General features: G+C 41.6%; 1 protein-coding gene across 2 annotated transcripts in view; it reads right to left on the bottom strand.

The window, feature by feature from the left end:
- Positions 1 to 27,218, bottom strand: part of nhsl2 (NHS-like 2) — a 288,523-nt gene that overhangs the window by 219,809 nt on the left and 41,496 nt on the right. The window contains exon 1 of one of the 2 annotated variants that reach the window (XM_080187561.1): positions 21,236 to 21,625. The exons of the other annotated variant lie outside the window; for it this stretch is intronic. Within the exon in view, the coding sequence (XP_080043687.1) occupies positions 21,236 to 21,323 (88 nt within the window). The 5' untranslated portion in view covers positions 21,324 to 21,625. Of the gene's footprint in view, positions 1 to 21,235; positions 21,626 to 27,218 lie in introns of those variants that run through there. 2 annotated transcript variants of the gene reach the window in all.

Below are 27,218 nucleotides of genomic sequence, written 5' to 3'. Positions count from 1 at the left end.
TTCTAACCTAAGCATGTCTGGCAATTAAAAACTTCATCAATGTAGACCTTATCCTTCCTCAAAAGATTTTGTATCTACCCCATCCATTTGTTACACATGCAAAAGCCATGATGGGGCCAGTTTGAACTCAGCACCAAATTCAGATTCTCTCCTGGATGATTCATGCTCCTTCCCCTTAACCCCACCAGCAAAAATTAAATCTGGCAGAAATGGAGGTGGAATTTCTGCATCTGCATGCCACCCACCATTTGGAAAGGTTCACAGAGTCCTACCCACCCCAACAAAATCTGGCTCATCTATTGTACAGTATGAATATACGGTTTTCCCTCTTCCTGAGCAGCATCAATGTATATGACTCGCTGTGTTAGCATAATGTACAATATGGAGTGCAGAAATAGTTACAACATACATTTAATTTAAAAATGGCGATTTCCTTGTTCAACCAGCAGCCACGGTAAAAAAAAAGATGTCTAAATTAGGCAGGCCTGCCAGAATTACTTGTAGTATGACTTTGGCAACTACAATCGGAATAGCAAGACTTTCTTGGAGCTAACAACTGGCCAAAGTATATCATTCTTATGTGCTCAGTCTTCAGGATACATTTTATGTACTGTAAAATATATCTATTTAATAATGCATTCAAATGACAAAGCAACATGCTCATTCATCACAAGTCATTTCAAATGAAGAACACTTGTAAGCTTGGTGCTTCAACCTGAAACTGACGAGCATATTTCAATCCGTAAAATTTCAAATGAAGCAACACATTCCAAATGCCTTTGTACTCTCTCTCGTTATAATAGTTAAAGGTGAAAATGCTCTTGGAGAGTAATGTAAAATGGGTGATCGTGATAGGCCGAGTATCATTTACTTTTCCATTAGAATTAATACCCAGCATCTGAATGCACCAGACTGTGCTCAGGATGCTCTCCTGAAAACATTTTCCTGAAAGTATTGATTTCTGCTCAGTCCCCTCTCCTGAACCTACTGAACTGTGCTAAGATCCCTCTCCTGAAGTCACTGGATAGTGCTTAGGCCCCTCCCATGGAGACACTAGATCACAGCCATGCCCCTCACCTGAAGTCACTGGATTGAACATGGGTCCCTTCCATGGAGACATTGGATAAAACTCAGGCCCCTACATGAAGACACTGGACCATGGCCAGACCCCTTCCCTGGAGACATTGGACCATGGCCAGGCCCCTCCACTGGAGACACTGGACCATGGCCCAGGTCCCTTCCTTGATGACACTGGACCATAGCCGGGTTCCTCCCCTGATGACACTGGATCCTGTACAGGCCTCCACCTGAAGAGACTGGATTATGCTCCATTTCCTCCCCCTCCCAGGGGCACAGTGTGTGACTGCTGACAGGCTATTCAATCATAGGGCAAATCCTATCTTTACCTCAATCCTGCATACTTGTCATGAGATGTCACTGGATAGCATTGAAGAGAATCAACAATGTCTGTTTGGCCTCTCGAAGGTTCGAGGTCCAAACACTCCGACCATTTTTTACCACAACTGAGTTCATCTTTGGAGCCTTCCTTGTTTTGCCACTGGTCTTTTCCTTAGAATTCTCCAGTGCCAGAAAATAGAAACCCTTTTGCTTCATGTATTCTTCTGTGGACTTGGCTGGTACTAACAAAGAGAATGCCATTGCTAGTGAGGGCAGCGTGTAGGTGTAAACACTTGTAAATCCCATTAGACTCAAGCAAAGTATTCAAAAAAAATCAACATTCCTCATTTCACAGCTATCGTGCAAAATATTCAATACATTCAATAAAAATAAATAAAATTTGGTTAAATCTCTGCTTAGCACGTAGCAGCGGGAGCTGGGGTTAATTCAATTCAATCCGTCATCTTAAATTATAGTTCACATAAAATGGATAAATTGGGCTATTTGCCAGAGAAGGCGTTGACATTGCAACTTAGAACAAGTTATCTTCCTTCATTCGCTGCAGCATGTTTTAAATCTCTTCCAAGAAGCAGGAGTATTATATCCAAAGCAGGTGGGATGACAAGTTATAATGATCCCAAGATAAGTTTTACCATTAAAGCTCTGGAATGTCCGTTCAAAATGATTCTCCAGCATCTCAAACTACCGGGAAGCTACCCATGCACTCCAGTTGCATGGATGCAACTGTGTACCATATGAATCTGGATAGGATGCATTAATGTTCAATACAGAGCATTAATTTGGCCATGTGTGTGCAAATCACCAATGTCCAGGTGAAATTTCCAACTCTAGGCTCAGAAAGGGAAGGAGATCCATGTAGGAGAAATGTTGATCTTCTTCAGCAATGTTTTGAATATGTTTTTAATGCTTTTGGTATGTCGGAATTGTTTTTGCTGTACACACTGGAGTGGCTGAAGAACAATATAGAATCCCTACAGTGCAGAAGGAGGCCATTCAGCCCATTGAGTCTGCACAGATCACAATCCCACCCAGGCCCTGTTCACATAACCCGATATATTTATCCTGCTAATCTCCTGACACTAGGGCCAATTTAGCATGGCCAATCAACCTAACCCGCACATTTTTGGAGTGTGGGAGGAAAACGGAGAACCAGAAGGAAACCAATGCAGACATGTGGAGAACGTGCAAACTCCACACAGCCAGTGATCCGAGGCCAGAATTGAACCAGGGTCCCTGGTGCTGTGAGGCAGCAGTGCTAACCACTGTGCCACCATGCCGCCCAAAAAATTGAAATTCCATTAGCAACTATGGGATTTGGACCTGTGTTACTAAAGTACTAGATTGAACATCTAAGTATAAGTCTAGTAACATTACCACTACACCACCATCACTATCATTCAGTCATATCCACAGTCATATCCAGATTGGTGAAAAAAGCAGCAATTTGATTTGATGGTTTAATGTGCCTATTGCTTCTCGGTTCTGCCGGTTGTCTGGTTGATGGCAGCAGCTTCTGTTTACTGTTTGTTCAATCAATGGGGTGATTGAGCTAACCAGCATGGCAACTTTATGGTGGTGCCTTTTTAAACCGGTCACTGTTTATGCTCTTTTACTGAGGATGTGGAGTTGCTGGCATTGTTCTGGGGTGGGCACAGTAAATAGTCTCACAACACCAGGTTAAAGTCCAACAGCTTTATTTGATCACACAAGTTTTTACAGCACCGCTCTTTCACCAGGTGAGTGTTCACCTGATGAAGGAGCAGTGTTCTGAAAGCTAGTTCCACCAAATAAACCTGTTGGACTTTAACCTGGTGTTGTGAGACTACTTACTGTTACTTTGAGGAGCCATTCACTTTGAGGTTTAATGTTCGAATATTGTTTGATATAAAAATTAATTGTTTTGCATTATGTGGATGGAAGGATAAAAGGATACAGTTGGAACCACCATGGCAGACTCTTACCACTACTTATGACATTAATATCTTGGGCTGAATGCCAGGCTTTATATATTATTCCACCTATCTTGCTCAGTCTGTGCTTCAATATGATTTTTATTAAGGATTCATAAATTTTTCCCTCTATCTTCATCAGAGCTACGCTACATTCTGCAGTTGGAACCAAGTGCAGCAGGCTATCTCTTCTTCAAGGGGAATTAAGTAAAAAGTCATGACCCCGCCAGCCTACTACTGCAGCTTTCACAACACTGCTAGCTCTATTAGCAATGGCCTGTAAGTAAATGCTTCACCGTTTCCTCTACAACACAGAGAAAGAGAGAAAGAGAGACAGAAGGAATGGGACAGCCACTTCCAAAGAAATTCACCAGAAACCTGGCCACCACAGATTGTCTGATAACAGAACATAAAATAGGACAGAAACAGAAACATTTTGTTGGAAAAAAAACCTAGAAGCAATATTTACCAAATTTACTGGTACTATTGTCACTTTATGCTGATGCAGGAAATCAATGGGTAGACTTTGATCTACATTGGTAATTGTGCAATAGTTCAACATTAAAGTGGTCTGGAGCCAAATTTAAAAATGTTGTAATAACATTTCAAACTGAAGCTACAATACGCCTTACTGGGAATGGCAGAATGTGGTTTGAGCATGCAGTTTCCCTGAAGGACAAATTTGAAGATCATCAATCTTCAATCCCATTGTGGTATATGCATGATGTTTGAAGATTGAAATAAGACATGTGGGAGCCATTGGTAACAGCAAATGAGGTGACAGCAAATGAGCAGCTCACTCCACTCTCCTTCTCGTGTTCTTTCCCTCTCAGTGCTTAATTAGACCTGGTGAAATGCACAATCTGCTGTAGATACTTCACTCCCATTTTGTAATAGTACTCAAGTCAAATTTCATCCATACAGAGTCATCTCAATATCAAAATGGCTGAGAGTTAACCTCTCATTTCACCTGGTGAACTTTGACAGGTTGCTTAAAAACAATAATAGCACCAAAATTCTTGCCTGGGATAAAAGCTCCATTAAAGATGTGTTCCCTTCATGTGCAGTACAAGAATGTGATTGTTTCAGCTCCAACACAGTTCTATATCTGAATAACATCTGGCAAAAATCAACTGAGGAATGCTGACTGTAAGGAGAAATATTTTGAAATGAAGTTGCACCTGCATATAAAGGCAAGCTCCTGAGCTCCAAAAACAAGCCACCCTTTTACTGTTAAGTACATGAACTAGGGATGGAAGAGAAGAATTGAACTTTGTTTCTAATCTGTGACCACCCAGAATGGCCACCAGCTGCCAGATTAATTAATAGCAGACCACATTTGTAGTGGGACCAGGCTACTATTGCTCAGATTTCAACCATTAATTTTAAAAGGAGAATGGGCCATTTGTAACCATTCTTAATTTAACTTCAATCTCCAAAGGAAACAGTAGTATTTGTTTTCATTCTAAAAATATTAATCTTATATTGCAAACAGAGCACATAGCATTAGGTAGAATTTCTGCCTCTAGCAGGCCTTATCTTTCCTTGTTGCCTAGCCTTTGAGTGACATTTCAAATATTAAACAATGTCTTGCAATAGGCACAGATTGACCATCTGAATGCCAGTGCTATCATACAGCCATGTCAACAACAGATAGTTTCAAATTCTGCTACCTTTTGTAAAAACAGTACGCTAACCTGTGCGAACAAAGGTGTGAAAAATTTTACAGGGGCTATTATCCCGTTCTATCTGACTGAGGGCCAAACCCACAGGAATTCTATCCTAAAGGTTTTAAAAGGATTGCGAGGCCTGAGGTCAGATCCTCTGCTGAGCAATCCTACTTCCATAGCCAGCATGGGTGCCAAATCTCACTAGACATTTTTCCTAATGATCTCTTAATGACCCTAATGATCACATGACCTCTTGCTTCTAACCACCTCCACCAGTCGAATAGCCCTTTTCTTTCATTTGGTGGAATTTGAATTCAATATAAAATATCTGGAATTAAGAACCTACTGATGACTTTGAAAGGATTGTTGATTGTCAGAAAATATCATCTGGTCCACTAATGTCCTCCTTACCTGATCTGGCCTAAATATGACTCCAAAGCCACAGCAATGTGATTGACTCCCAACTGCTCTCGGGCAACTAAATGCTGGCCAGCCAGCAATGCCCATGTCCCATGAATGAATAAAAAATTTCCAATAATTTTATGGCAACAAAGAAAAATGTTCCAAACAAATGGAAAGAAAACTTCATTATGACCTTTTGATTTGTTAACTTGAATTTATAGGAGCAGCTTCCCTGAGATTTATGGTGGTTTTAAAATTAAGTTTGTCGGTCTTAAAGGTTCAGACAAATGAAGAGCTTTATTTAGATGTTAACACTCCAGGCTGCTGTATTATACTGCCTGCTTGCCTGCGCAAATGGTCAATGACATCATCCCCAATGTGTCCTTGTTTTACAGCAAGGCTGTTAATGAGGAAACACTACAAATACCATGACTACACAACATTCCATTCCCCCTTTAAATCAAAGGTCCCTGACACAATAACAGTGTAACATCAACAATCAATAGGTCAGACGTTTCAGAGGCCATCGCTCTCTGTGTGGACATTGGCAAACCTCAGGCATTTGCTTCTCAGTGTTTACTAAAAACTCTGGAGTCTTTGCCTTGGGTTGAACGTCACCCATGCTTGTCATAATTGAAGTTGCCGATTCTGAGGTTGACTCAGTGTCAGCTTCTCAACTGAGGTCCTATCTCCCCCACTTGGCTCAGTTGGTATCAGACTCTCAGGAAAGTCCAGGTCATATCTAGACACGCATTGGTGTGGACTATCTGTCTGTTCTGTCTCTGGCAAATTGGTTCTCCTGTCAAAAGTTGATCTGCATGTTTCCTTCATAATACATCATCTCAGGTTTGCATAGTGTAGGAGACTGATCCTGGCAGGCATCCAGTTTACTTTTGTGGTATAGTTCCTTGCTAGAATCTTTTGAGCCTGGTGAAAAACATGACGTTTTGACGTGTTCTCCAGCTGTATGATCTGAATCTGCCGCTTTTCTTAAAAATGTTCTTTGTCTTGGGAGGGTTAAGCAAATCGAATGTTGTGTGTAGCTGACATCTAATCACTAGCAATGCTGGAGAAACTTGGGTTATTGAGTGTGCAATACTCAGAAAGTGAGCAGAAATTGGCTCAAATATTTAGACATTGAAGCTTGTTTTTTAGATATCTTCAATAAATGTTCCATCGTCTGTATAAAACATTATGTGAGCCCATTTATGGTAGGATCAGATGTGTTGAATTCTTCAAGTAGTGTGCAAACTCATGCAAACTGTGGCCCATTGTCACTCGTGGTTTGTTCAGGGTAACTGAATCTGCTGAAGATTTCACACAATTGTTCAATTGTTTTCTCTGCCTTCACAATGGCAACTTCAAATGAGTATCAATTAGAATGACAAACATACGGCCTTCAAATAGTCCAGCATAATCAGCATGTATCGGCTGCCAGGCCTCTTCTGGCCATTCCCACAGGTCTAACAGGGATCATGGCGGCAGGTTCCATATTTTGGCACAAGGCGAATACATTCATACCTTCTCCTCAATTTCTTCATCGAGCCCCAGCCATTAACAAAAGCTCCTGGCTCTCTTTTTCAGCCTAAAATTACCACAGTGTTCTTTGTGTAATTGGTTTAATATACATTTTCTTAGTCACGGTAGAATGATGACCCTCATTCCCCAGAGGAGACAACCTGCCTATATAGATAATTCAATTCTTTGAGCTGAACATGGCTTTAACTCAGATTTTACTCCTGAGGTCTTGCCTCAAGCGCTATATCCATAACCTCTGACAGTAATTGATCATTTCTGGTGTGCTTCTTAACCTGTCCTACGGTTACAGCAGTGTTATCTACTCATGTGAAGTATAAAATGTTTCCATGCAAACTATTTGATAAGGATAGTCAGGAGAGTCTAGCTGCATTTCCATGACGATCTGACTGACTATACTTGATCGCATCTCTGTGTGCTGATGGTTGCAATGCCCACCTCTGCATTCTGCTAGCTGCCAGTGGGGGAATCCCAGTTTGAAGTCCAAAAATTGTCGTTAGTAGACCACAGTCTGTCAAAAAAGTGAATTTCTTCACATATAGGAATTGGTGGAACCATTCTATTGCAATAGTTATTCCTAGAGCTTCTTTTTCTATCTGTGCATAATTGATTTCCGCTTTATTCAAGGTTCTCGACCCGAAGGCCATCCACATCTCTTCACCTGTGGGGATTATATGGAAAACCACCACCACCATCCCATAAGGTGATATGTCACATGCCAATTGAGGAACATCTCCTTGGTTTGTACAAATGGTTTCTCACGTTGATCTCCCCCATTTCCATTTGTCATTTTCGCACAGTAGGCTATGTAAGGGTTTTAGAATAGTAGCCAGATTAAGGACAAATCTTCCAGTAATAAGTAAGTAAGCTTAAGAAAGATTGAAGTTGGTTTACATTTTGAGGTTCAGGTCCCTGAAAAAGTCATTTTCGAAGGTGATTTATGCAGTTCCTTGGTATCAATGACATGACCCAGATATTCAATCAAAGATTGGAAACATTCAAATTTGTCTTTTCAGACTCTAACCATAATCTTCCAATCTCTGGAATGTGGCATCTAAGTTGCAAAGGTGTTCTTACTCATTCTTTCCAGTAATCAAGATGTCATCTAAGTAACACTGGACTCCATCTAGTTCACTTAAAATTTGGTCCAGATATTGTTGGGACAACATTGATGTGCAAGTGATGCCAAATGGTAGTCTTTTATATCAAAATAACCCTTTGTGTATCAAAATTCTGAAGACCTGTTGTGAATCTGGATTCACGTTCATTTGAAGATATGCTTGACTGAGCCAATTTTACTGAGGTGTTGGCCTCCAGCCAACCCAGCGAATAAGTCATCCAGCAGGAGCAGAGGGTACTGCTCTGCACACATACAGGATTGATACTGACATTTAAATCACCACAAATGCGTACAGATCCATCTTTTTTCATCACAAGTTCAATCAACATGGCCCCATCAGTCACATTAATGGGTTTGAGGAATCCTGCTTTTATCATAAACTCTAATTCCTCCTCTGATTGTATAGAGCACTGAAGTAGCCTTTAAGCATTTCATCTGACTTTCTTCCCTGAACTTCAGCTTTACTAAAGTATCTTTCATACTTCCCAGCTTATCAATAAAGACAATGGCATGTTTCTTCAAGATTCTGATTGGGCCTGCTTTGGAATCTGTCATGAGGTTTATCATGGGGCAAATTAATCAATTCCATCTTCGCAACTTAGATGCCACATTCCAGAGATTGGAAGATTATGGATAGAATCTGAAAAGACAAATTTGAATTTTTCCAATCTTTGATCGAATATCTGGGTCATGTCATTGATGCCAAGGGACTGCATAAATCACCTTCGAAAGTGACATTTTCAGGCACCTGAACCTCAAAATGTAAACCAACTTCAATCTTTCTTAAGCTTACTAAGGCTAGGTTTTCCCAACTGGTGCCAGATAATTTCCCTGGAAAGGTAGAGAATGAGGGGAGACCTAATAGAGATGTACAAAATTATGAAGGGTATAGATAGGGTGAATAGTGGGAAGCTTTTTCCCAGGTCGGAGGTGATGATCATGAGGGGTCACAGGCTCAAGGTGAGACGGCCGAGGTATAACTCTGATATCAGAGGAACTTTTTTACGCAGAGGGTGGTGGGGGCCTGGAATGCGCTGCCAAGTAGGGTGGTGGAGGCAGACATGCTGGCATCGTTCAAGAATTACCTGGATAGTCACATGAGCAGCCTGGGAATGGAGGGATACAAATGAATGGTCTAGTTGGACCAATGTGCGGACTAGGCTTGGAGGGCCGAAGGGCCTGTTTCCTGTGCTGTACTGTTCTTTGTTCTTTGTTCCTTTGACTATATACAAGGAAAAATCTGCCATCTGTCCATTCAATGTACTGTTACATCAATATGGCCCCTCAACTGAACCACTTCTCCATTACAGGCTTTTAACACTATCTTCGAGGATTTCAGAGTGGTAGTTGGAGCTTTTCTTGATAAACAGTTTCTAGTACCAACGAGACTGAAACCCTGGTGTCAACCTCCATCTTCTCCAGCTGTCCGTCCAACAGTGATTCAGAAACAATTTATTTCAGCAGCTGTAGCCAATATATTCAATGACAGTTCATCTTCAGACTGTGAGTCCTCTTATGTCCTTTTTCTATCACTTGGATGCTTTTTCCTTTACTCAGCTTCTCATTTGATTCATTCAGCTCCTGCTCTTTGCAACTTTTTGTCCGAAACTTGTTCCTTTTTCCAAAAGCATGTTCAATGTGACCCTTTTTTGCCACAACTCCTGCTGGAATTTTATGATCCCGCCTGCTATGTTACGCTGCCTAATTCTCCGTGCAAAAGGCTGATGATGGCCATGTGTCACATGATTGGTCTTTTAAAGATCCCCTGTTCCACAGCAAGGCTGCTAATAAGGAAACACTGGAAATACCGTGACAGACGACAAGATTAATGCTCGATTTCTGGAAATTCCAGTAAAAGCCTGGAAGATCAGCAATTCTAATCTCCCACCCCAAGAACAAAACCAAAACTTTACCAGAACTGAGCACCATTTAATCATAGAGGAAGATCTGTCATGGAATTTTGAAGAACACTCAATTATATTTATAAATATCAACACAATTGTGGTGGTGACTGTAAGCTGTGTTTCTTTCAGCTAATCTCGTTTTCACACTGTTATGGATGGAGCATTTCCTGAAATATGAGCAGTTAGTGGCTGCAGCTTACTTGCTCCACAGCTGTTTATCTGATCAAGAGTATTTCTGCCACATGCATAAACTGAGACTAACCAAATAGTCTTTTCATAAGGCAACAGAATTCTTTTAAAGAGCCACTCCCACTACCATTATTCATTTTACTCATGGAATCTGGATATAAAGACCTCATAACAAAGTTTTCATCAACCTACTCTCTTAAAACACAAATGCAAAGTTGTGTAAGTCAAGGCTGTTTCAGTTTATAATCAAGTTCATGTCATCAGGTCAGAGAGGACACAATACTGAAACTTGAATTAGAAGGAAAGAACTAGATTACTATTATCCTGGACAAAATTTATGAATTCCTTTTTTACTGCCCATGATAAATATGTTTGTATATTAGAGGCGTGTACTTTCAAACCCTCAGGGTGATTGTCCGAGTAAATAAATACCAGCGACAAGCTTTAGTTGAGTTTTTAAAAGTAAAAAGGTTATTTATTATCACACGCTTACCCCAGAGGTTAGAAAAAAAAGACAACGGGCAGGATTTTTCGACCTTTCCCAGCTGAGTGACCTTCCAGTCCTACCAAAGGCGTCCACCCATGGCTGCTTCCCTGGCAGTGGATGGGTGAGCCACACAAAACGCCAGTGACTTCAGCAGGGCTGGAAGTTCCCACCACCAGCCAATGGCGAGCTGCCTCTGCCACCAGAAAACATACCACGGCGAGGGTATTAAAAATCCTGCTCAATGTCTCACTATCCGTTTCACAGATGCTCTCGCAACAAGATAATACCATTGCAATTTATGATTGTCTCATAAATCCTGATGTGGAGAATGCCGGCGTTGGACTGGAGTAGGCACAATAAAAAGTCTCACAGCACGAAGTTAAAGTCCAACGGTAGCACGAGCTCTTGGAGTGCTGTCCCTTCGTCAGGTGAAGGGGGGGGTGCTCCGAAAGCTTGTGCTACCAAATAAACCTGTGGGACTTTAACCTGATGTTGTGAGGCTCCTTACTGCTCATAAATCCTGACAGACCTGTAGTTTCTTAGATAAAATTGATGCTTTGTTGAAGTGAAGGTTTTTGTAAAACAGAAGGTTCTCAGAAAGCTGGAAGGGTTCTTGTGGTGCAATCTCCAGGAGGCGGTTCTCAGGTGAACTCAAAGTCGGAGAGGGTCCAATCCCTCTTTCAAGGTATCACTGTTTTCAAGACATTGCTGGTTGGATGGCTTTTTGATGGAATAGAAAGCATGGCTGCCTCATCATTTGACCTTTTACAAAACGCTTTTCCAAATAAGGTGGGTAGTTAAGTTGATTATGCACCTCTTGTTGTAGATTTCATACCTTGAAAGTTAGTACAGTCAGTATCTTTGCATATGAATGACTTCTTCAATTCAAAATCAGCCTTTCGAAATAGTTTCAAGAAAAGGCATTGAGTCATCATCAGTTTAACAAATTCCTTTTATTATCTTTTACATTAGTCAGAAGTGAAGAGGTATTCCCCATCATAGTCTTATGCCACCTCCACAGCAACTCACTCAGTATGGTGGCATGGAGTTGAAAAATAAATAAACTTCCAACGGTTTAATACAACTCTCAGTCATACACACTTGGAGGGGGTGGGGGTGGGGCAAGCCTCCCAAAAAATTTCGAAGTGCTGAACTGGCAGGAAACCTGGTGTACATCATGATTGTTTTTTTCAATGGGAGTTCAGACTCACATCTCCCACACTGTGCAATGTAGAGGTCACAAACGTGAATATTATTAAATGCTCAGGGGGTGGGGCCTATTCATACCAGAGTCTGACAGCTCTGGAACGCTGCGTCTGCGCAGTGGCCCCGAACTGTCAGCCTGCAGTTTGATGGCCAGCCCAGGATCCCCGCAGTCCTGCCCCTCCAAACCCACCCATGGCCCGATCGCAGCCCACACAAGCATTCTCAGACCAGCCCCAACACCCCAGGGTCCCAGAGCGCCTCAATCTCCAGTACCTCCCCCTACCGCCCCCCCCAGCAGTGGTGATTTCCCCCCAAACCCCCCCCCAGCAGATCCCTGCTTTGGGATGTAGACCCCTCAGGGAGCTTGTCACCCCTGTCATACCAAACCTCTAGTCCGCCCTAATCGCTGTTTTCCCTCCAGCTCAGACTGATCCTCATGCAGAGTGGCAGCATGACTCTCCCCCACCCCCACCAATTGCCTCTCAGGCCCACCCACAATAGGCCATGCTTTCAGTTAGCCCCATCCCCTTAGCACTGCCTGATGCCATGGTTCCGCCTGGGCATGGGCACCCAGGCAGTGCCAGCCTGTGTCTCCTGGCACTGTCCAGGGGGCAAAGTGCCCATGCCCAGGAGGCATCCCCCCACCACTCAACCCCTGGGGGGCCCCAATTGCCCCCCCTCCCCCTCCACCCCCCCTCCCCTCCCCCCACTCTCCCCCCCCCCCCCCCCCCCCACTCCAGCGGAGTTTCAATTCTCCAGGCCCGATAATCACATTTAAATTACATTGATGGATTTAAAGTACTTACCTGATCTTCCTACCAGTTTCTAGCGTGGTCCTGACCGCACTTGTCTCCAGCAATGGGAGATGCACACGCACCCCAAATCCCGCAAATCTATGCACATGTGTCTCCTAACCCGACCCATCAAAAATTTAGTGGGTCATAATGGGAGAATTGCCACCTTGAAAACTTCCATTCAAGAAAATAATTCAAAACTTTTGAATGTCAAGCAGTTAATCTTTTTCTAAAACACAAACTTCTGTTCTAATCCCACATCAAACACAACTAATCTTTTAATGGGCTATTTAAACTGTCAATCAAACTGTGCATTCAGAACTTCTTGCTCAGCCAAGCATTCATGGTGACATAGTAATAGTCCTCAGAGAATTAGCAACAAAGAGTTCTATTGAAACTGCACAAACAGATTATAGACTTTTTCTAATCTGCAGCAGATGACCTGTCAATCAAAACAGTCTAACACATGCCTTTTTAACTCTGACTGTTTTTGTTTCATATTTAAAGAGTGGGATATTTGAAAATTTCAGATCATAGCATTTACCCAGACCTTATCTGCCTTTCAAGAGCATCAATGTCAACTTCGATCATTTTTGAGCATGTACTATGGGTTAAAGCCCTTGCAAAGTCCAAAATGAAACCTTAGAACTTAATGCTGAGTTTAAATAACTGTGTTGAATTTAGGTTTCCTGCTAATTTGAACCATACCCTCTCCCCTTTATACTATACCTTCCCCAAGTATGCTCTCTACTTTTTAACAACAATAAGCGACTATATCCTTAACTGTGTATACTGCGCTTCGATAACTCTCTATTTATAACTACAGCTTATGCCAATCTCCGGCTCTTCCCCCTCCTCAAGTTACAGTTAAATGGGATTCAGTCTCCCACAATATTTTTGGCCTGTAGACAAGACAGCTTAGAGGCATTAGGGTTTTTCCCCTCATCTGGGAGGACATCATTATCAATAAATTGGGAGAAAAGTTTAACAGCATTGCTGGTCAGCAGAATGTAAAGTTCTTCTTTTGCAAAGAAGACTGATTCATGACAAGAGACTGAAGGACATCAACCATTGGGCTCCATAGGAATAGAAAAGGAGAAATTAGGACTCTCTGAAGAACATATTGCTTTCTTAAAGCACACAGAGAATAACCTTTAAAAAGGTTAATGATCTTAGACTGTAGGGTGGACTGTCACACCATATCGTTCATTATTGCATCGAAGACTGAAAAAGTGTTGAAGATCTGAGATTCCAATAAACCTGGATGATGAAAGAAGAATAAATGGCAAGGTTCCTGTAAGCTTTTCAGGAAAAGGAGAAGAAATGATTTCCTCATGGTACTTCGCAAGAACTGTCTACTTTATTTAGATCATGGTTAGAAAGCTAAGCTTTTATTTGTGGCAACCTGCTCCATACTGGGCAATAGGAAGAATCATTGAGGATGCAGAGACAGGATGGCACCACCTTCTGGAATGTGATAAATTTCAACAAAAAATGAAGATGAATTTCTGTAAGTAAACAGCGCTGAGATGGCGAAAAACTTCTATACAAGAAAAAGATTCACTGGGCTAAAGGGAAGACAGTTATCAGTCAGGACTGAAGCATACATTTTATTTCAGTGTCACCCCGGCAGCTCCAAACTCTTTGGGATTGATAAGCTCCACGAACTCTAACATGGAATCAGGCAAGGCATCCCCTCTGGAAGGCTTTCCATGAACTGCTAGCTATAGACTTGATTTAGCATTGATAGGTTCAGTAGAACAAAGATCTGAATGTTGTTCCTCCACTAGAAACACAGCTGACCCCTCAATAAAGGCATCAGAAACTTCTTGTGTCTATTGGTTGGAAAGGTGAATCATCCTCTGCTACCTCATCCCCAGTGCTGCAACAACTTCTTCCTCATCACTTTCTTCTACAAAGAGTAGGTTTTCATGGGGATGGTGACCATCTGCCGCAGTGCCTCTTATGTCAGCTACCTTTGGCCTAAATGCACAAAAAGCCCAAAGATTCATAGCCTTGATATGTGTCGAGGATCTAGTGGATGGTGTCTCTGTGAAAAAAAGGAACTTGCCACTAATTGTGGCTGCTATAGGCTTAAGTTCCACTGGTTCTAACTGAAAAAGTTGAAGATTTTTCCAAGAATGACACAGTGTTGCTCAGCTGGTTTCTCTAGAATTCCTCAAAATACACCAACATCACCGCTCAATGACGGTGTGGACAATATGCTGAGAATTAATGATCTGTTGAACTTTGTAACAAAGAGAAGCAATCATCCCACCTTTAATTGGACAGTGTGTCACATGGACCATGTAATTCAATGTCTGATGGATGAAGGGATATTGGCTGAAGCTAATGTCAGATCCAGTGTCAATTTTAAAGGTGGCATCAAAGCCTTTAACTGGCACTATAACTGATCAATACTTTGGAATAAAATCATTATCTTCCCTGAGAAGCTTGTTGCCACTATTAACATATCTCAGCATGGTAAGTAGAACTGTTCATGATAAAAGCAAATATTTTTCTTGGACCCATTCAATAAGCTTAGCTAATGCCACTGACAGATACTTGCATTACACCCTAAGGGGAGGGTTGGTGTATATTGGTATTGAACCCATCATCCCTCTGAAGCGGTTCAGAGGCAACCACAGGGACTGTTGTGTGCTGAGGTGGGCTGGTTGAAAGGCTTCCCTTGGTGCTCTGCAACTTTGACTAATTTGTAATAAAGGTAGTTAGGCACTCTAGCCCCCACCCCTCACACTCCCTCAGCCTCCCATCCACTCACTGTGTCCATGCCAACTCAATTCCATGGCTCATCCCAATGTCCCTCAGACACTCCATGCAAACTTATGCTCTCTATCCACCCCCATGGCCTCTCATAGACCATCCCAACTTAATGCCAACTCACGCCAACCCATTCCTCCCCAAACCACCACCCTTTGATTTTACACCCACCATCGACCAACTCACTCAGTATACATTATGGGCAGACTGCAGGAATCACGCTGACATGAAATAAAATAGTGTTCCAGGTATCCATTTCAGATTTCACCATATTAAAAACATTCTCATTGATAAAAATCCATCCAATATGTTTGAATCTCAAGTACATAATCCCATAAAAACCAAACATTTGTAGTCACAGCCCCTCATCAAAGACTATCTATTAATTTCCTCTTTGAGCTATCAGTCAAACTGTGAATTTACCACCCACCACTGTGATGCTCGGTTGTAAAAGCAGTCAAGCAATAATAATCCTAAATTGATAACCCTTGAGTTTTATCACCAAACAGCTATTGAAACTGAAAGAGCACTGTTTTCAACTCAAACACAGGCAGGCTGTTTTAAAGAGCAAGAAATTTAAATAATATGATAGTCTGACAGTACCACAGGTTTTATCCACCTTTTAGAAGCATACATGTTTTCTCTTAAAAGGTGAAGTCTCACACAACAGGAAGCTCCAGCAGAAACAGAGTCAACCTGAACTCAATACGGAATCCAAATGGTCCTGCTGAATGTTGGTATACACTCTGTGCAAATCATGCCCTGGGAGTGGTAAAAATTAGAACTGTCGCTGATGGGATCAGGACCTGTGGTTCTGAGGTCCTGCTGCCTTTTTCGATAAGGCGTGAAGTTTCCACAACGTCATGAAAATCTAGGCCAAATTATTAATTAGCGTGAGTATTTGATTTGATTTATTATTGTCATATGTATTTGCATACAGTGAAAAGTATTGTTTTTTGTGCACTATACAGATAAAGAATACCGTTCTTGGAGTAGGAACCAAGAGAGTGCAGAATGTGGTGTTACAGTCATAGCTAGGGTGTAAAGAAAGATCAACTTAATGCAAGGTGGGTCCATTCAAATGTTTGATGGCAGCAGGGAAGAAGATGCCCTTGAGTCGGTTGGTACGTGACCTCAAACTTTTGTATCTTTTTCCCGATGGAAGAAGGTGGAATTATGCTAGCTACTTTGGCAAGGCAGTGGGAAGTATAGAAAGGGTTGGTTTGTATGACGGATTGGGCTATATTCACGACCTTTTGTAGTTTCTTGCAGTTTTGGGCAAAGTAGGAGCCATACCAAGCTGTCATACAACCAGGAAGAATGCTTTCTGTGGTGCATCTGTAAAAGTTGGTTATTTCTTAACTATAGTGTCAGCATGGGGAGACCACGACAGGTTGTTGGTGATCTGGATACCAAAACTTTGAAGCTCTTGACCCTTTCTACTTAGTCCCCATTGATATCATAGAATCGTAGAATAGAATTATAGAAACCGTGCAGAAAGAGGACATTCAGCCCACTGTGCCTGCACCGACAACATTCCCACTCAGGCCCTATCGCTGTAACCCTACATATTTACCCACTTTGTTCCCCGGACACTAATGGTCAATTTAACATTGCCAATCATCCTAACTCGCACATCTTTGGATTGTGGGAGGAAATCAGAAAACATGCAAGTTCCACAGAGGTAGTCACTCGAGGCTGGGAATTGAACCCGGGTCCCTGGCGCTGTAAGGCAGCACTGCTAAGTGCTGTGCCACAGTGCCACTTAAGTTAAAACAAAAGAGTTGCCATACTCCCAGATGAACATAGGCTGACTAGTGGTGGTTCAACCTGAGGATCACCACATCTCAGGCGAGGGGCAAGGTTGAGAAGATGGGGTCTTCATGAATAACCCCAGCCGGTTACAGGAATTGAACCCACGCTGTTAGTATCACTGTGCATTACTAACCAGCTGTAAGACCAACTAAGCTAAATAACCCATGAGGAACTGAGTTAGAGAAACTCAAACAAGGCATGCACCATTCCTGGGCTGACAGAAACCATGATTAAAGCTTGAGCAATTAACATAAGGGTCAGCAAAAATGCTCCAGCACATTAAATAGTGAACTGTAATCCACACCAATCTGTCAAAATAATAACCAGCGGGAACGACACTGTCCATTACATTTGAGAAACCTTAAAAGGATTTGAATTTTATGAAATAACTATGAAACATTAAAAGTCTTTGGTCAGATTATTGGATAGCAAAGTAATCCAAATGATCTGTCACATGTGGAACTTCCTACTGTGACACCAGGCAGACTAACAGACATGAGAAGATGGGATAATGACATTCTTCAAGAAAACATATGCAGTGTTAGAGGCACACAGGGGAATGTGGGGACCTGAAGGTGGAAATGCCTCTGAGAATGTTGGAAAACATTAAAATGATTTGAAGAAAAGGCACTGTCTCCAGAGGATGTCAAAGCCTGCAGTTGTAGCTCTATGACAAAAGTGGCTCCAGGGAGGAGGGCGGGTAGGGGATAAATTAAGTAGGCACTTCTATCCCAGGCCTGCCACTGGGGATGTGTTGAGCTATTCCTCATGTTCCACTTGTGAAGCAAGTGGCAGATCTTTCCTGATCCATCCTTTAGCAGTTTCCGGTTATCCAGATTTTCCATGGACGATTGAAACCCGGATATTCACCATTCAGGTCAGATATCAGATGAGAACTATAGAATCCTGACAGCCCATCGAGCTGTCACCAATAACAATCCCACTCAGGCCTTATCTCTCTAACCCTAGATATTTACCTTGCTAACCCCCCTGAGACTAAAGGGCAATTTAGCATGGCCAATCCACCTAACCCGCACATCCTTTGGTGGTGTTTAGGCTCAGCAGGAGGCATACCATTGAAAGGTGATCTGTTCTTAGTTTTTGGGGCTATGAGATTGCAGAGAGGTGCATAATGGGTGTTTTGGAAGTCCTGGCTCAATGAGAGTGCTTCAGTAACTGTCAGCCAACATGTTCTTTGTGGATGACGCTTACCTGCAGACATCAGGAGCTAACTGAGCCATGCTGGGATCAACTTCCCAGCAATAATCCTCCTTGCTTCCTGGAGGTGAACATCCGTTACCAGGTGGTTCCTGGGACAGGCTGAGCAGCAGTGCTCTGCTATTGGGTAGACTAGGACCACTGAAGCTATGTGCAGTCTGTTGGCTCCGCTCTCCTAGGTGATACTCACCAGCTTTCATATTAGGTTCCCTCTCATCTTGACCTTGACTCTGGTGTTCCAGAGGAGTTGCTGATCACTCAATGTACATTGAAGAGCAATGCCAAGGTATTTTGGCTTTGGGTCACAGGTAAGTGGAGACAGCAACCTTCACTCCTGTTAAAGTAAGTTTTTCTAACTTGAAAACCTAATGCTTTCAAGAAAGTGACCAAACCCCACCTTCAGGCTCCTGGTCCAAACAGTAAAATCCCACTGGAAAAGAGATTGTCTCAGGGAGAACAAAGCCATGAAACAGCTCCAGCAACAAGAATAAACCAGTTCAATAATTGTGTAACCTGCTGTTAATAAAAGGATGTTAGTTTCTGGATATCAAAGTCTGGTTTCATTTCACAATCTCTTTGGCTGCATGGGGTTTTCCAATTGTTAATGATTTGATTTCTGAATGGTTAGTATATTTTGGAATGATGTTGCAGTCCCAGCTGATGTTAATACTGGACAAATCACATCCCAGAAGGACACCTAGCTTGATAGATCCTAACTTTGTTTTTTCAGAAACTATGGATGTCAGTTACTGAACACATTCACAGTAGTGTGCCAGTGCACTTTTGACACAAAAAGTAAAACATTTATTAAACAAGAAAAATTAACTATTTTACACTGGACAAAAAAGGTTGAAAAGATTTCAATGCAAACACCGGAAAATGATTCAAACTCACACTGTTCCCTTTTATCCCAGCAATGCTCAGACAGCCACAAAATGATGTGGAGATGCCGGCGTTGGACTGGGGTAAACACGTAAGAAATCTCACAATACCAGGTCAAAGTCCAACAGGTTTATTTGGTAGCAAATTCCACTAGCTTTAGGAGTGCTGCTCCTTCATCAGGTGGGTGGGAGATCTCTTTACAAGCAAGGCGTTTAAAGACACAAACTCAATTTACAGTATAATGATTGGAATGCGAGTCTTTACAGCTAATCAAGTCTTAAAGGTACAGACAATATGAGTAGAGAGAGCATTAAGCATAGGTTAAAGAGATGTGTATTGTATCCAGTCAGGACAGTTAGTGAGATTTTGCAAGTCCAGGCAAGTCGTGGGGGTTATAAATAGTGTGACATGAACCCAAGATCCCGGTTGAGACCGTCCTCATGTGTGCAGAACTTGGCTATCAGTCTCTGCTTAGCAACTCTGCGCTGTTGTCCAACACTTCAGCGGTCACAGGCATTCGGCTTCTGATCTTCGGGTAAGTGTTCTCCGAGGCAGCCTTCACGACACACGACAGCGCAGGGTCGCTGAGCAGTGACTGATAGCCAAGTTCCGCACATGTGAGGACGGTCTCAACTGGGGTCTTGGGTTCCTGTCACGCTATCTGGAACCCCCACGACTTGCCTGGACTTGCAAAATCTCACTAACTGTCCTGGCTGGAGACAGTACACATCTCTTTAACCTGTGCTTAACACTCCACTCACACTGTCTGTATCTTTAAGACTCAATTAGCTATAAAGACTCGCATTCCAATCATTATGCTGTAAATTGAGTTTGTGTCTTTAAATGCCCTCTTTGTGAACAGATCTCCCACTCACCTGATGAAGGAGCAGTGCTCCGAAAGCTAGTGGCATGAGTCACAAAATCCCAGTGAAGATTTGCCACTACCTCGAAATCAAGGCTTCTGATTTGGGCTGGCTCGGTAGCAAGTGGCTTTCTTCTGGCAAATTTTTGAGCATTCATTAGATACTTTTTTCCCAGCTGGTATCTGTCCCTGAGATACACAAAATCCACAATCTAAACTCACTATTACTTCAAGTTCACTGCAAACAAATCAGTTCCTGAAACTCAGTTCCCCAGCAGTCTTGCAGGATTTCTTACTCGAGAGTTTTGAACTTTTGTTTCCACTCACTGATATACACATACTGACTGAACTGCCCTCTGTCTTTCCCTTTGTCTCTGCCTGTTCCTGGGTCCACGTTGCTGGGCAACAGCACAATTTTTTACTTTGATTTTTTTTTAAATTTACTGATCTACTAACCCGATGTAACCCTTACCTTCACTTCAAATGTTGTAGAACTTAAAAATTCATGTGTACAAACAGGACCTCCAGACTTTCCAGCACCAAGGTCACAAAATATCTCTAAATGGAACTAAAACTTTGTTTCACTTTTCTTTACACACAAAAATAAATATAATTTAAACTTAAAGTTATACTCTCTCTGTTCCTAACAACTGTTAATGTAAGACAGTTCCAACAAGCATCTAATAATCTCCAAACATCTTCTTTGTTATAGAGTTGAAAATTCTGATAGCCTTCAACAAATACCCCTTACATGGTTTACAAATTTAGTGCTCATAGTGTTGATGGAGGCATCCTCCTGTGTAACAAGATGATGTTTTATAGTGTGGTGGTCAGCTCTGTGTTAAGGATCACCTGATGTAGCTCAGGGAGTCCCACTTTGGCATGGGCACCTGTGCTACATTAGGTGCAGAGGAAGACAGTGAACAGGGATGGTGCATGTTTCACTGGCCTGTTTTTCTTGGCCCCCTTCTCGACCAGCTGAACTTCTCATTTCTGCTTACCTCTTCCAATGACCTTCCAAACAGTCAGCCTCCACAAGTCATGGCCAGCAGCAATTGTTTCCCAGCTGTCAGTGTCAATGTCTGCCATCGCTTGCAGGTGTTCTTGTAGTGGAAGTTTGAATGCCCAGGAGAAATGTCATGCCAGGAGGACACAATCCAATGCCCAGTTCAAAGGATCTTTGGACATATGGCTATCACCCATCCAATGAATGCAGCCACGCTAGTGCAGACATGTTGGGTTATCAATGACTTAGCTAATAGAACTAGCACAAGTCAGGATCTCCACATTGATAACATTATCCCTTCAAGAAATGCCAAGGAAATGTCTCAGACAGTGAAGGTAGAAACTGTTCAGTTTTTCTCCTCCCAAGCATATGTTTTCCTGATCTCACTGCTGTAAGGGGCTGCGCTGAGGATACAGGCTTGTAGAGTCACAGTTTGATGTTCTCAGTCAGGTTGCTGTTGTTCCACACTCTCTTACTCAACTTGAACATAACAGCTTCTACAGTGTGCGTGTCGATTTCAACATCAAAATTATATATTGTTGTGATTGTGGAGCCAAGATATGCAAAGCCATCAACACTCTCTAGTGTCACATTGTCGATGATGGTATAACAACATTCTGGACTACGATGCTGATGATGAAACCAAAGAATGTCCATTTGCCATTGAAGATGTTCTTTGGTTTTGAATATTAGTGAGCAATCGTCAGCCTACAGCAAATCTGAGGACTTGGCACACTTTTGTCTTGGATCTTAATTGAGCAAGACTGAACAGCTTTCCATCTGTTTTGGAATGTAAATAGACAGCCTCTTTGGATGACCTGAAGGCAAATGCCAGCAGCAAGGAGAAAAATAGACCAGAAATCAGAACACACTGTGATCTCAAAAGATTATGTTGTCATAACTGTCCTCCACTAGTCATGTTGACATGGAGAAGGGAGATCATTTTGAACAGCTTCAGTGGGCAGCTTAAAAGACCACTGCTGCTCACCTGGTCACATGCCTCGATGTGATTGATGAAGGCAATGTTTAGTGATCTCCTTTGATCATTTCTCTTACAGCTCCCGGACCTTCAAGCTCTGAAAACACACTGGGATTCAGGGTGAATGTATTCAGCCAGGATCTTCAGTCTGACATGGCAACTCAGGAAAATACTTTTTCCATATGATGCTCAGCATGAAGATATCTCAATAGTTGCTGCAGTCACCCTTGTTCTTGTATCTGGTCATAAACTTTGCATTGCACATATCCTGGGCCACTGCCCCTGCCCTATAGCAAAGACAGAGAAGTTTTTGTTAATGCTGCAGGAGTGCCGATTTCTCGTGTTTGATGAGTTCAGGTGACATAAGAATAGTGCGTGGAGCTTTGCTCATAAAAAGTGAGGCAATAGCTTTGTGAAGATGCTCGTCTCTATGTTCAAAGTCCAGCTCTGCCACCAGGTAGGTTTCCTAGCTGAGAGCCTCCTCGGTGTTAGTCTTCTCCCTGGGTAGAACTCAATATTGTTCCAATAACCTGTAAAACAGCTTATTGCAGTTGATGATGACCTCCTCAGCCTTTGTTCTCAATGGAGCCATTCATACATTCATTTGATTCAGTATCACATTGGATGGTACAATTAATCACTGGGCTATCTGAGGAAGCCATGCAGCAAACTTTACCAACAACCAAATTGCATTCAGGAGGACAGGAAATCCTTAAAGTAACGTGCGCTCCTTTCCAGAGAAGAGAGCTGACTTCTGAACAAGCACTTTGACTCAGAAACTGTGAACATCATTAATACAATTGCAATAAAATCATGACAGGTTACCAAAAATTTAGCAGCTCAAATTCCCTTGGGTGGCTGTCAGCTGTAAATCCATTCATGAGTTGGTTGATGATTCATGTACATGAGTTTTCTGTGGACAGATTAAGAACTCTTGGGAATAAGAATATAATTTGTTCACAGAATAATAATTATAATAAGTCAATGTTCCTAAAAATATCAAAAGCCCTGAGCTCCCATCAATTCTAAGAAGTCACAAATGAGTTGTAATCTGATATTTACAGGATATTGCTGTCACACAGGGAAAGACCCCCTTTGTGTAGCAACCCCTGTTCTTAGTAGCCTGTGTCTCAAAGACATTCTGTAATGCCTATTTTCTTCATTAGGTTTGACCTTAAATCACAAAATATCTCCTTGTTTGGAGCAGCGAGTGACTATCCACCCCTGGGATTTTGCTAATGCAATGGCCCTGAAACTGGAATCTGCAAACCCTTAGGGGTCCATAGAAACTGTCCGAGCTTCCATGAAATAACGAGTGGCGGCTGAAGATATTATGCAGCAATGGAATGAAAATCACGCTAGTTATTAGCAGCACATTCACATGCCTATGGTAATTACTAATAATCATGAGCAAATCAGTGGCTTCTTTAAGCACCTCCTCATTCCAAACACCACCACAGTGGTGTGGAAATATTCTAAGTATTGTTAAGTTTGTGCTAATGATGGATATAATATACATTCAATTACCTCATGGCATCTCATCATTGAACCAATGAAAAGTCAGGAAGTACTTTTATTTTATATAAAACCTCTTTTGTGGGCATGATGACAGCAAAATAAACAAAGACGACTATAGCATTGGAACCATAGGAAAATATCTCAATTTTTTTTGCAAGACCATAAGAAATAGGAGCAGGGGTGAGCCATTCTGCCCATCATGCCTGCTTGATTATTGAATAAGACCTTATCTGGTCTTACTGTGGCCTTATATCTTCTGTGCCTATTCCTCATAACCCTTGACTCAGCCGTCAATCAGCCTGGAATGTATTCAGTGACCCATTCGTTACTGCTCTATGTGAAAAAATCCCAAAGAATGACCTTTTGAGAGAAGAAATCCCTCCTCATCTTCATCTTAAATGAGAGATCCCTTACCTTTAACTGTGCCTCCTATTTTAAAATTACCCATGGGAAGGTATATCCTTTGGGTATCACTGTCAAGATGATGACTTATTGCCCATCCTGAATTCCTATTGAATAGGTAGTGGTGAACTGCCTTCTTGAATAGATGCATTCCAGCTGATGAAGGTACACAATATTGAAAGGTAAAGGGTTCCAGAGTTTTGACCCAGTGACAATGAGTGAATGGCAATATATTTCTAAATTGGGAAAGTGTGACTTGGAAGGGAACTTGAAGGTGGTGGTTGTTCCCATATGTCCATTGGCCATGTTCTAAGTGAAGATGTCATAGAAGCTTGGCAAGTGTATCTTTTATGTGCTGCACACTGTGAACTGAGTGACTGTCTAAGGTGATGGATAAAGCGTTTGTCAAACAAGCTGCTTTGTCTTGGATCGGGTCAATCTTCCTTAGAGTAGTTGGAGCTACACTCATCCATCCACTCATCTGACTTCTGTCTTGTCGATGGTGGACAGGTTTTTGGAATTAGATAGTGAGTTGTTCACTGCAGAATTCACAACTTCTGACCTGCTCTTATAGCCGTGGTAGTTATATGGCTGGTCCAGTTCAGTTTCTGATCAATGGCAAAACAAAGTATCAATGGATGTTATGGAGGAGTGATAAGATTCTCTTTTTTGGATGAGGTCATTGCTTGACACTGGTGTGGCACAAATGTAACCTATATGTGTGTCTTCTGAAATTGTTGCATATCAGCTCATGGCTGAATGTTGTCCAGTTCTTGCTACTTGTGCTGTGCCTGTAGCTGAGGAGTTATGGAGCCTGCAGATTTCAAGAGTAAAGCAGAAGTGAGAAATTTAAGAAGTAGCACAGATTTGTGATCTTTGGAAAGACTAGTTAGATGAGAAACAATTAAATCAATCTTAATGTCAACCTGAAAGAGTGGGTTAAGATCACTCTCACTGAAACCTTTACATTCTCTATCTTTTGTTTAGCACTATGGAATAACACAATATGGTAATACTAAGGTTTTTGTCAAACAGTAATATGTTTGTTGCCTCGTGAAAAGTCTAAAACTAAAACAAGGATCAGGACTGAGGCCTACAAACATTTGTGCCATTATTTAAAAAGACAATGTGGGATAGGCCAAAAAATTATAGGTCAGTTAGTCTGACTTCAATGGTAGGCTTATTACTGGAATCAATTCTGAGAAATAGGATAACTGTTACTTAGAAAGGCACAAATTGATCAGGGACAGTCAGTATGGTTTTATTAGGGGAAGATTGTCTTTTGATCGAATTTTTTAGGGAAGTAATAAGGAGGATTGATGATGGAAGTGTTTGAATGTTGTTTATGTGGATTTTAGTCAGGCATTTGACAATTACCCACTTGGCAGACTGGTCAGAAAAGTAAGATGCCATGGGATACAGGGAAAGGTGGTAAGTTGGATCCAGAATTGGCTCAATGACAGGAAACAAAGGGTAAGTGTCAATGGATGTTTTTGCAAATGGAAGTCCTATTCCGGTGATCCCGCCATTGAGTTCACTCTTGGGTCCCCTACACATTAATGATTAAGACTTAATTGTGGGAGGGATGATTGTGAAATTTGCAGGTGAAGAGGATAATTGTCAATTCCAGAATGATATCAATGTTTGGTTGAATAGGTGGAAAAATGGCAAATGTAAATCAATCCAGAAAATTGTAAGATAATGCATTTGGGAAGGGCAAACAAAGCAAGGAAATATTCAATAAATTGGAGCATAGTGAGAGGACTTGAGGAAGTAAGTGAGAGACGTTGGAATGTTTATCCACAGGTAACTGAAGATGGCAGGACAGGGGGATAAAGTGATCAAGAAATCATATGGAGTGCTTTCTTCAATAGGTAGGATTTGAATAGAAAAGTATGGGTATAATGATGGAACTGTATAAAATGCTGATTAGACCATAACTGAAATTCTGTATATATAGTTTTGGTCACCACACTGCAGAGACAATGTACTTGCTCTGGAGAGATTTACAAGAATATTGCCAGGCCTTGAGAATTGCAGCTATGAAGAATGATTTGATAGGCTAGGATTGTTTTCTTTAAAACAGAGGAGGCTGAGGGGTGACCTAATTAAGATGTCCACCAAATAAACTTTTGGCCGAAGATTCTCAGTTTTAGCAATGGGTGCCAATATTTTGTTAAACATAATTTTGCACCTGGTAGAAAACATTTTGTGCATTGGCAGGATTTTCATACAGTTCTGATACCTGTCTCTTTCCCAAAGAAGGTTTTCTAATCTATATTCATAATTAAAGCCTCTCTGATATCATCTTAGTGAATCTCTTTTGCATTATTTTCATGGACATCATTTCTAAAGTAGGGCAATGTTATACTTCAGGTAGAAAAATGTTTTATATTTTTGATTTCATATTTTATGCCTCTATATCTGAAAAGTTAAAAAATAACTTAATCAACTTGTTTCCCCCATGTTTAAAATTCTGCTTATCTAAACCCCTACGATCTCTACCACTCAACTGAAATTTTACATTTAAACAAATCTTCATTTTATTTCTCCCATATCATATTGTGTTTGTCCACCTTCAATTTCATCAGACAAATATTTGTCCATTCTGCTCTGAAGTTGCACATTGTTCTCTAATCCCCATATTGTGACATCAGTCAATCTTGGTGTCCCTGAATAGATGATTGTTATTTAGAGTTCCTCATAACCTCTCAATCTTCCTTCACAGCAGGCTTTAGTTTCAATACCTCCACATCTTCTTGAAGATTTGTAAATACTTTAACTATTATTGTGTGCTGTTTCTCCACATATTTGCATTGTTAGTTGTTCAGTGATGTTATTTCTCATCTTAATCTACAATCACGGTCACCTTTGGGGTTTCCTTTCTCAGGTTCAATCCTGAAGCAATTCTATAGAGGTAGCATGGTGGCACAATGGTTAGCACTGCTGCCTCACAGTGCAAAGGACTCGGGTTTGATTCAGGGTGACTGTGCGGAGTTTGCACGTTCTCCACATGTCTGCATGGGTTGACTGCTTTCCTCCCACACTCCAAAGATGTGCAGGTTAGGTGGACAGGCGG

This window comes from Carcharhinus amblyrhynchos, chromosome 4, assembly GCF_965287045.1.
Source record: "Carcharhinus amblyrhynchos chromosome 4, sCarAmb.v2.hapA, whole genome shotgun sequence".
In the NCBI taxonomy this organism is placed as follows: Eukaryota; Metazoa; Chordata; class Chondrichthyes; order Carcharhiniformes; family Carcharhinidae; genus Carcharhinus; species Carcharhinus amblyrhynchos.
The sequence above is the reverse complement of the archived record's forward strand: the minus strand, read 5'-3'. Positions and strand labels throughout refer to the sequence as shown.